Raw genomic sequence first — 11,621 nt, forward strand, 5'->3', positions numbered from 1 at the left:
CAGGGTCTTTTCCAATGGGTCACTTCTTTGCATCAGGTGGCCGAAGTATTGGAGCTTCAGCTTTAGCATCAGACCTTCCAGTGAATATTCAGGGTTGATTTCTTTTAGGATTGACTGGTTTGGTCTCCTTGCTGTCCAAGGGACTCTCAAGAGTCTCCTCCAGCACCACAATTTGAAAGCATAAATTCTTCAGCACTCAGCCTTCTTTATGGTCCAACTCTAAAGTCTGTACATGACTACTGGAAAAATCACAGCTTTGACTGTACAGATCTTTGTTGGTAAAATGATGTCTCTGCTTCTTACTACACAGTCTAGGTTTGTCATAGTTTTTCTTCCAAGGAGCAAGTGTCTTTTAATTTCATGGCTGCAGTCACCATCTGCAGTGATTTTAGAGCTCCCCCCGCCCCCGCCAAAAAAAAAAAAATCTGTCATTACTTACACTTTTTCCTGTTCTATTTGCCATGAAGTGATGGGACCAGAGGTCATGATCTTAGTTTTCTGAATGTTGAGTTGTAAGCCAGCTTTTCCATTCTCCTCTTTCCCTCTCATCAAGAGGATTTTCAGTTCCTTTTTGCTTTCTGCCATTAGACTGGTATCATTTGCATATCTGAGATTATTGATATTTCTCCTGGCAATCTTGATTCCAGCTTGTGAGTCATCCATTCTGGCATTTAGCATGATGTACTCTGCATAGAAGTTAAATAAGCGGGGTGACAATATACAGCCTTGACATACTCCTTTCCCAATTTTAAACCAGTCCCTTGTTTCATGCCTGATTCTAACTGTTGCTTCTTGACCTGCATACATGTTTCTCAGGAGGCAGATAAGGTGGTCTGGTATTTCCCATCTCTTTAAAAATTTCCCACAGTTTGGATCCACACAGTCAAAGGCTTTAGCATAGTCAATGAGGCAGAATTGGACTTTAAATTTTAAAGTATAAGACATTAAATTTTATTTATATTTTTAAATATTAGTAAAAAAGTTTAATATTTTAAACCACTTGTACCATTCAAAACCTTCCTGTGGTCCAGTGGTTGGGACTTCACCTTCCAGTACAGTGGATATGGGAGCTTCCCTGGTCGGGGAGCTAAGCTCCACTTGCCATGCAGCCTGAAAACAAAAACATAAAACAGAAGCAGTATTATAACAAATTCTATAAATACTTAAAAAAAAATGGTCCCTGTCAAAAAAAATCTTATAAAACAAGATACAAAACATTAAAAAAATTCAAAAAATATGACACGATACACAGCGAAATGTCTCCATTCTACTCTTCTTCCCCAGACACCCAGTTTCCCCTCCCACAGAGCATCAGATATAAACATTTTCTTGGGGGGGAGCCATTCAGATCTGCTATTAACATGTAACCAATGCATGACATATACTTTGTCTTTTTAAATTTAATTTAATTTTTAATTGGAGGATAATTACTTTACAATATGTTTCTGTCATACCTCAACATGAGTCAGCCACAGGGATACATATCCATGTCCTCTCCCTCTTAAACTTCCCTCCCACCTCCCTCCCCATCCCACCCCTCTAGGTTGTCACAGAGCACCAGCTCTGGGTTCCCTGCATCATACAGGGAATTCCCACTGGCTGTCTGTTTAACAGTTGGTGCATCATACAGGGAATTCCCACTGGCTGTCTGTTTAACAGTTGATAAGGTATTTGTTCCAATACTACTCTCTCAAGTCTTCCCACCCTCTCCCTCCCCCACTGTGAACAGTCTGTTCTTTATGTCTGTGTCTCCTTTGCTGACCTGCAAATAAGTTCATCTGTACCGTCTTTCTAGATTCCATATATATGCATTCATATACAGTATTTGTTTTTCTCTTTCTGACTGACTTCTCTCTGTATGGGCTTCCCTTGTGGTTCAACTGGTAAAGAATCCACCTGCAACATGGGAGACCTCAGTTCGATCCCTGGGTTGGGAAGATCCCTGGAGAAGTGAAAGGCTACCCACTCCAGTATTCTTGCCTGGAGAATTCCATGAATAGTCCATGGGGTTACAAAAAGTCAGACATGACTGAGCAACTTTCACTCACTTCACTCTGTATAATAGGCTCTAGTGACACCCTATATATGCTGTTTTGTACCTTGTTTCTAAAAGGAACAAGTCTTGAAGACTGTGTTGGACAGCTTCTGTGCCCCTGCAGAGGAAGGCTCCTCTGTGTTCTGTGCCACCTTCTGCCCTGTGAGGTGGAGCAGGGGAGGGTGCAGCCCCCTTATGCGGCTCCATTTCCCTTTGGCTTCCAGCTCAGATCAGCCAGTGTGAGGGTTGGGCGTCAGCAGGGAGGTCAGAAGGAGGGAGAAGAGTGAAGTCAGGAGACTGCCTTTCTGCCTCCCTCCCTGTGAGGTCACCTCTGGCTGGCCACGTCCTCCTTGGGGCTCTGCACCCGTTCAGGCAGCCTCTCTCTCTCTCTCCCTCCACGCTGTCCTTTGAGTGTGAGGTGGGTGACAGCCTGCTGGCCCTAAACCCGGGTTGCTGCAGTCACCCTTATGGGTTCACCTATGCCTATCCATGCCTTTATGACTTATCCCTTATAAATAAACTGCACTATTTTGAGTGGCATCTGTTTCCTGTTGGGACTGTTACAGAGAGCATTCTACATCCGCCTATAATGAGGTTTGTTTTTTTCTTCTTTTTTAACACCTGCATATTATGCCTTTGTGTTGAGTTTAACTCGTTGTTATGGTGTTTCCAGTCTTGTCCCACCACTATACAGTGCTGTGATGAATAATGTTCTCAGTACATTCTTTTATATGTTGCAGTTTGTTAGTTTCCTAGGGCTGCAGCAACAAAAAGTACGGCAAACTGGGTGGTCTGGAAAAAAAAAAAAACAAATATATTGCCTCACAGTTCTGGAGGCTGAAAGTCTGATGTCAGGGGGCTGTCAGGGTTGGTTCCTTGGGCTTCCCAGGTGGTGCTAGTGGTAAAGAATCCACCTGACAACGCAGGAGACATAAGAGGCTCAGGTTTGATCCCTGGGTCAGGAAGATCCCCTGGAGGAGGGCATGACTACCCACTGCAGTATTCTTGCCTAGAAAGTCCCATGGACAGAGGAACCTGGCGGGCTACAATCCATGGGGTTGCAGAGTTGGACACGACTGGAGCAACTTGGCACACATGCATGCACAGGGTTGGTTCCTTTCAGAGACCGAGAGAAGATCTGCTCCACACCTCTCTCCCAGCTTCTGATGGCTACCATCAGTCCTGGGCATTCCTCGGTTTGTAGCTGCACCACCCGTCTCTGCCTCCATCTTCACACTGACCCCCACTCTATGTCTCACTGTCTTTTGTAAAGACACTTGTCATTGGATTTAGGGCCCACAGTTAATCCAAAGTTTCATCCCAAGATCCTTAATTTAATCACATCTCTAAAAACCCTTTTATCAAATAAGGTCAACTTAACGGGTTCCAGTGGACTTATTTTGGGGGAAACAACCCTTCATCTTACTGCATAGAGTATACATGCAGGATCAATTCCTAAAGGGCTCAATTCCTAGTTCAAAGCCTATGTGACTTAAACTTTTCTCAGTGAAGTTTTAATTTGCATTTATCTTATTATGAATGGTGTTGAACATCCCTTCATGTCTTTAAGAGTGATTTTTATTTCTTTCCTGTGAACTCTCTGCTCTTAATCTTTGACTGTTTTTCTATTTGGTAGTTGCTGTTTTTCTCATTGATTTTTAAGAGCATTTTATTTTTTAGGGATATTAACCATGTGTCTGTAATAAGAGTTGCAAATATTTTCTCATTTTGTTCTTTTATTTTTGCCATACAGAAAATGTATTTGCATAGTTGAATTTATCAGCCCTTGTTTTTATGGCTTCTGGATTTTGTATCATTGTTTTAAACCTCTTCCCCACTCCAATTACAATACAATTTTCTCATGGCTTATCCCACAAAACTTATGGTTTAATTCTGTACCTTTGAACTTTTATTCAACTTATAATTCATCCTTGTGTAAGATGTAAAGTTGACTCATTGGGAAAAACTCTGATGCTGGGAGGGATTGGGGGCAGGAGGAGAAGGGGACGACAGAGGATGAGATGGCTGGATGGCATCACTGACTCCATGGACGTGAGTCTGAGTGAACTCCAGGAGTTGGTGATGGACAGGGGAGGCCTGGCGTGCTGCGATTCATGGGGTCGCAAAGGGTTGGACACGACTGAGCGACTGAACTGAACTGAAGATGTAAAGTGTGCCTTTTTCCCCCAGCAGTTCTTCTTATCCCAATACATATGTTAATTATTCTATCTTTTCTTCACAGATTTAATGTGCCTCCTATTTTATGTAGTAAATTGGTACTATTTCTAGCCTTCCTAGTCTATACCGTTTATATTGCTGTATATTCACGTTCTATGTTTCCCAGGTGGCGCTAGTGGTAAAGAACCCAGCTGCCAATGCAGGAGGCGAAAGAGACATGGGTTCAATTTCTGAGTTGAGAAGATTCCCCTAGAGGAGGGTATGGCAACCCACTCCAGGATTCTTGCCTGGAGAATCCCATGGACAGAGGAGCCTGGCACTCTATAGTCTATGGAGTCACAAAGAGTTGTACACGACTGAAGCGACTTAGTACGCACCCATGCATATTCATGTTTCAGGGTCACGCTATCTTTAAGCTCTGTGCTTTTAAATATATTTTATTTTATTTTTTAACTTTACAATATTGTATTGGTTTTGCCATATATCAACATGAATCTGCCACAGGTATACACGTGTTATATTTTAATATTTGATAGGCTAGCTCCTCATATTTACTTCCTTTTGTAGAATTTTCCTCTTATTGTCAACACAGTGGCATGTGGTTTTACATGTTTGTGTGTGCGTGTATGTACATATTGAATATATATGCATATTTAAAACTTGTCAGTTAGAAATGCATACTCTGTTTTTAGGGGTGAAATGATACAACATCTTGAATTTGCGTAAAACGCTCTAGAAAAGAAAGAGTAGCATGTTGTAAATCAAACCGGCAAAGTGTCTCTAATTATTCATGCTGGGTCATGGGTATTTGGAGGTTTAAAGTGTTTCATAGTAAAAGCATTAAAAGTAAAACTTAACAGAAAGTAGAGTGCCCACTGAAATAGAGAACACAAGAAAAGAACCAGGTGTGATGGGGAAATAATGAATTCTGTTTGAACATGTTTAATTTGATGAATCTTTGAGGGCTTTGAAATGGCGGTGTCCCCGGGGCTGCCTGCCCCACCCCTGAGTTGCTGCTTTCAGTGACTCCTAATGGTTGCAGTCAAAACACCATCAGAGATCATAAGACTCTGTAGGGCCCTGCAGGGAGGACTGTGGCCTGTACTGTAGGGAACACGTGAAGCCCTTTTTTGCTGTTGTTGTTTAGTTGCTAAGTTGTGTCTGACTCTTTTGCAGCTCCCATGGACTGTAGCCTGCCTGCCAGGCTCCTCTGTCCATGGAATTTCCCATGCAAGAATGCTGGAGTGAGTTGTCATTTCCTTCTGCAGGAAATCTTCCCTACCCAGGGATCGAACCCGCATCTCCTGCATTGGCTTCTTTAACCGCTGAGCCACCTGGGAAGCCCACGAGGTGCTAACGATGTGTCATTCCTTTTTCTAGCTTGACTCAGGTGATCCGGAAGTTTGCTAAGCAACTGGATGAGTGGCTAAAAGTGGCTCTCCATGACCTCCCAGAAAATTTGCGAAACATCAAGTTTGAATGTAAGTACTAAGTTTGGAAGCAGAGGGGAAGGGAGGGTAACACTTTAGTACCAGGTATTTCACACAGGTTGTCAATAAAATAACAATAAGAGCTAACAATTTACTGGTACCTACAAAGCACTGAGTACTATGCTTAGCACTTTCCATGCATTAATTTAGTTAATCCTTACAAAATGTTTATTAAGGGTGGCACACCTCTCCTTTACAGAAAATGAAACAGGCTCAGAGACAGAGTCAGCTGCAGAGGCAGGTCTGTCTGTCTGACGTCCATGTTTCTGCTATCACGGCCACACTTTTTATTCTAGTTAATCCTCACTCACTCGCTGATGTAGAAAACAATATCCCTCTTCTGCTGATGAGGCTCAGAGAAGCGAAGACAGTTCCCCCAAGCTACACAGTCACATAGCTGGTAATTAGGGGCCAGAAGTTGAACTCACATCTTTCTGACCCTAAAACTGAGATTTCCCCGAAGCTCCTGCCCACAGAATGGGGCTAACAGAAGACGAAAAACAGCTTCAGGGGTCCACATATTTAATTCTCTACCTAAGGGGAAAGCAAAATTAATATTTCTCACAGGGTATTGGGACTATGGATCTTTTCTCTGACAAGCGTCACCACTCAGTCCCCTAGTAATCATTTTGCCTGAGAAAACTGGACCTGTTCCTCTGGCTCAGTGTGTCCATACTTGTGGGAAGTCTCACGTGCCATTAAGTAAAGATGAAATGATTTTAAGCAAAACAAAGTTTTGAGGTATATGTTTCTTAGAGCTCCATTTGAATACAGCTTGCCATTCTTGCCCGAAATAAGTGCCAGCAAGAAAAATGAAGGAGATCAAATTACCCTCTCTCCACAGGCGAAGGGGGCCCTTTCAGACTCCCTTTGAGGCCGCCTGCCGTGCCCATCACCTATTGATAAAGCCCGCTTTATTTCACGGCTCTCAGTTCTTTTCTTTTCACGAGCACTAAATTCCACATCACAAAGTTAAAGAAAAAGTAATTAAGGAGAAGGATTAACGATTGATCGCCCTGGAAAATTAGAAGTTCATCTGTCCCCCCACCCCACCCACCTACCCCTCATTCCTCCACCCCACGCCCTATTTTTCCAACCAAGCTGGCTCTGAGCACAAATTGGAATAATCCCAGGGAAATTTCTGATTGTTTCTTGACCAGTTCAGAAATTAATGAGAAGAATGCCCCGTGCCCATTTTAATTACGCTGGCAAAACAAACCTGTTGAAAGTCTAAAGCCAGGAGGTTTGTTGCACCTGCCACCTGTGGGTGCCTGGAGGCATCTGCTCTCCCCAGGGGGCCTGGGGGTGCACTTGAAGAATTTACAAGGAGTAGAGACATACACCTCTCCAAAGGACTCTGTAAGGACGAAGATCTCAGACTGGCATGTGGCTTGTGTGCTTCAAAATCTACAGATATAAGATCACCCCACTTCAAAGCATCAGCCTGTTATGTTAGCAGAGGACCCAGTCATCAAAACACACCAATAGGGCATGGAGACCGTTGGTTGAAAACGACAGATTGTGAATACAAAGCCATATTCAAGGTGCTGCCCAGGGTTCCATCCTAGAAGCAACCCTGCTCAATCAAGGTTTCCTAGTAGATACACTACTTTTTAAAGGGCCTTCTTCAAAGCTTCCACTCGATTCCTGCAATTATTTATGGGGAGAAGAGATTGAACTTGCAATTAGCGAAATGAAAGACAAGTAAATAATTGCTTTTACTCACGGTTGATTGACGCCACAATTTCTCACACCTGCCAGTGTGGAGTGCAGGCAACTTTGAAATATGTACCCCAAATATCACCATCTTAGGAAATAGTTGTCCAAGTGGGAGAACAAAAGAGCAGATGCAGGGTTTCATCAGTGGGTAATAGAAAATACTGTTGGACCATGCATGAGAAAAAGTTAGGCAAATAAGCTACTTTTGAAAATCGCCCCCGGAAAATCCCAGGTCAGACCATAAAGCATGCAAGTATTTCATACTCACTCTTTTCTTCTTGCAGTGTCAAGAAGATTTTCCCAAATCCTGAGACGGCAAACATCACTAAATCACCTTTGCCAGGTAGCTGTCCTGTGTTATACGTTCTAACTACTGCTAAGTCATTGCAACTGAGGGGCAAATCCACGGGAAACTCTGGAGAGGCTCCATCAGGATGATGTGGCTGTTTAACAGTACACTCTCATGGGACTTCTCTGGCGGTCCAGTGATTAAGACTTCACCCCCCAGTGCAGGGGGTCCAGGTTCTATCTCTGGTTTGGGAGCTATGGTCTCACATACCTTGTGATGAAAAAACTAAAACAGAAAACAGAGGCAATATTATAACATTCAATAAAGACTTTTAAAATGATTCCACATCAAAAAAAGTCTTTTAAAAAACACTAGTACACTCTCACTATTATCTTGAATTTCTACAGATAAGGAATTGAAATGTTAGCCAATCACTAAGTGGTTTCAGCTAACATAGAAAATAATTTCTGACGTCATTTGTCCATTAACCCTTCAGATACTCTAGGTCCAAAAGTTTGTGTTTTGCTTGAGTACGTCGGGGTTTCTCAGCCACAGTTGCCTTTTGGGGCTGGGTGATTCTTTATTGTGGGGAGTTGTTTTGTGTATTGTAGATGTTTAGTAGCATCCCTAGCCTCTATTTACTCAATGCCAGTAAGGCCACCCACCCCCAAGTACCACCGCAATTGCGATAGTCAAGAATGCCTTCACCATTGCCACATGTAACCTAGGGGGGTGCAGAATCACCCCAATTTTGTTTTGCCCCAGATTTCTGTTCTTTTTAGCACAGAAGTGATATGTACTCACAACAACAACAACAAAACTAATAAAGGTATATATAGTAAAAATTAGAAGATCCCACTATAGTTCTGTAGTTCTAACTGAAGGCATAAATCTTTGCATTTCTGTTCATTTTGCACCTTAAGGAAGCAAATCTAAGTCTGTTAAGGCAGCCCACTAACATTCATTAAAATATGAATGACCTTAAAGCAGAGGGGACAAACTGGTGGCTACAGGTCAAATCTGGCCCTCAGATGTGTGGCATTATTTTTGTTCGACTGGCATAGGTTCAAAAATATTTTTTCATTTAGTCACTAACAGTGGAACTGGGCGATGACAACTAAACACCCACATTTTCTGTAGAAAACTTTTAAGACCTGCCACCCCAGAACTAATTTCCCCAGGGTAGCAAGCCGCTGGATGGGCTGAGCTTCTTCGTCATCACCCCCACTTTCTCTAACGCTTGGCCCACCTCACTCATGAGTGTCACCTGTCTGCCTTGTCTGTGTGTTCGGGTCTGTAACCCCTCCCTTACACTGCTGGCTCCAGATCGGCGGTGGTTACTCAAGGTCGAGGTGGTGATGGGGGTCTCTAGTTGGAGTGGCCTGAAGGAAGCAGAAACCAGAAAGTATAAAAGTACCCCCCAACACACACACACACCTCACTGTTCCAGCCCTGCCCCTGGAATAAAATAGCACAAAGGGTGATTTGGAGACCGAAGGAGACCCTCCACACTCATGCTGTCACAGAGGCCACCCCGGGGCACTGTTCTGGGGTAGGGTAGAGCCTCACAGATGGATGGGACTCAGGAAATAAGATGAATATTAACAAACACTGCCAGGGTTAGTTTTCAAATCCTACCCCTCTCCATCAAAAGGTTTTAGGATGGACTCGACATAAGCCTGAGGGTTCCATTATTATCACTAAACACGTAACAGCTACCCATAAAGATCAAAAGTTTCTTGTTAAATATTTTCTGCTAAATGTATATTGCATAGATGTGTATCTTTTTAAACAAAAACAATAATAATTTTATAATAACAAAATCAGCAATGTGATAGAAGCAAACATTTCCAGCCATTAAGGATGGTAAATTCTAGCTCATGGAAAGTCATATTCATCATGGGTATTGGGTCTTGGGAATTGTCATTTTTGTCTTTGTAGCTTACATATTTATTAAATATAAAATATTTTAATGTGTATATAAAATTAATTGATTTGAGGTATTCTTTTAAAAAGGAAAAAAAGAAGCATTGTCATATTTCTGAGGGTGACTGTCTTCTGGTTCTATTCCCCAGCTTGGAAGAGACAATCTTAGGGTCATATCAGGGAAATAGATATGGTTTTAGGACATAGACGGAGAGGGCAATGGCACCCCACTCCAGTACTCTTGCCTAGATAAACCCCATGGATGGAGGAGCCTGGTAGGCTGCAGTCCATGGGATCGCTAAGAGTTGGACACGACTGAGCGACTTCACCTTCACTTTTCACTTTCATGCATTGGAGAAGGAAATGGCAACCCACTCCAGTGTTCTTGCCTGGAGAATCCCAGGGACGGGGAAGCCTGGTGGGCTGCCATCTATGGGGTCACACAGAGTCGGACACGACTGAAGTGACTTAGCAGTAGCAGTTAGGACATAGAACTAGACACTTAGGAAGGGTGGAAAGGCTTGACCTTTTAATGTGCCAGGTAGTAAAAGCATCCACTTGTGTGCCCACAACAGCCTACATGCTCATGTGCACACACAGACACACTCTCTCCACTTTCCAGACAGACTGTATGTAAGTTAATCAGCAATTGCTACCTTTCCCATCTTCACTGGACAGCCACCAGACACATTCCTGGACCACCCAAAGGATCAGGATTAGTGAGGGGGATGAGACATCATGTAACATCTCAGCTAATATCCCGGCGAGCTTTCCTAAACATACACAAAGCAAGTCAGACAAAACAACATCTGACCAAATGCCCCCACCGCCAGATACTTAAAACCAAGAGCCAAATATTCAGGCCCTTCTGGATACACTAAGCGGGCAATTTGGCATTCATATCTCAGCCATTCATCCCACAAAATCCTTTGAGTGCCTACTGTGTGCCAGACACCTGGCCTCAGCAGGAGAAAAAAAAAAAAACACCAAAATAATAAAACGTGATAAGTGTTATGAAGGAAAGTGAGTGGAAATAGAGGACAACCGGGCATTTTAGATCCTATTCAAATGATGCGGCTAGAGAAGGCCTCTGCATGGGTGCTACACTTCACTTGGAACATACATGATGGCCAGGAGGCCAGGGCAGGGCGAGAGAAGAACATTCCAGCAGCAGGAGCAGTCAGTGCAAAGGCCCCTCAGGTGTCAGTGCCCTCCCAACAAAGAGAACTGACCTGCATGACAGAAGGCCCATTTACTGGGCTCTTACTCCCTGAAATGTGCACCTTGCAAACATTACCCCAAGGAATATCCAACAATGGCCCTCCTAAAGAGATGCATACTATTATATCTCTATTTTAGAGGTCAGGAAACTGAAATTAATCTCCTTGCCTGCCTCTGATCAATCAGCTGGTCAGCAGCAAGGTCAGGATTTGAACTCAGTATGTTTCAATCCAGAATCTGAAATTTCCATATTCAGTTGTTCTCATTATCATTAGAAATCAACCCAACGCCTGTGTCCTTCAAAGCATTCTACATTGATATGAGGAAGATTTTACCTGTACTCGGACAGTCTGCGTGTAAAAGGGGCTGTCAGTATTTACATCTGATTGGAAATTCACAAGCATTAGGAGACTTAACAGGTCCACGTGTCTTTGAAATCTTGTTTCATTAAAGACATTTTTGAAAACATGCAAGGAAAGGAAATGATTCTGGAAATGTTTTTCTTTGCTTTTATCAGTATTGTTCCAACTTGCTAGTTCCAACTATTGTTCCGAGTATTGTTCCAGCTCTCAAATTTTAATTCTACTATGAGGATTGCTGGGGAAGCCACAGATTAAACACACATACACACTCACATTCAGACTTACATTAACAAACCACTGAGCTGTAAGGTATAGTTTTCCTTTTCTTCTATCTCAATTATTCATCTTTGTTTTAGTCATTATAGTCACATAAAAACCGAAAAACAAAAACGTAGACCATA

At 42.8% G+C, this 11,621-nt stretch overlaps 1 protein-coding gene across 5 annotated transcripts in view; it reads left to right on the forward strand.

Moving 5' to 3' along the window:
- RFX4 (regulatory factor X4) overlaps nucleotides 1-11,621 on the forward strand; it is a 172,666-nt gene that overhangs the window by 114,120 nt on the left and 46,925 nt on the right. For all 5 annotated transcript variants that reach the window (XM_005206762.5, XM_059886540.1, XM_005206760.5 and 2 more), the window contains 2 exons: nucleotides 5,594-5,694; nucleotides 7,707-7,765. In XM_005206762.5, coding sequence (XP_005206819.1) covers nucleotides 5,594-5,694; nucleotides 7,707-7,765 — 160 coding nt within the window. The remainder of the gene's footprint in view (nucleotides 1-5,593; nucleotides 5,695-7,706; nucleotides 7,766-11,621) is intronic.

This window comes from Bos taurus, chromosome 5 (genome assembly GCF_002263795.3).
Source record: "Bos taurus isolate L1 Dominette 01449 registration number 42190680 breed Hereford chromosome 5, ARS-UCD2.0, whole genome shotgun sequence".
In the NCBI taxonomy this organism is placed as follows: Eukaryota; Metazoa; Chordata; class Mammalia; order Artiodactyla; family Bovidae; genus Bos; species Bos taurus.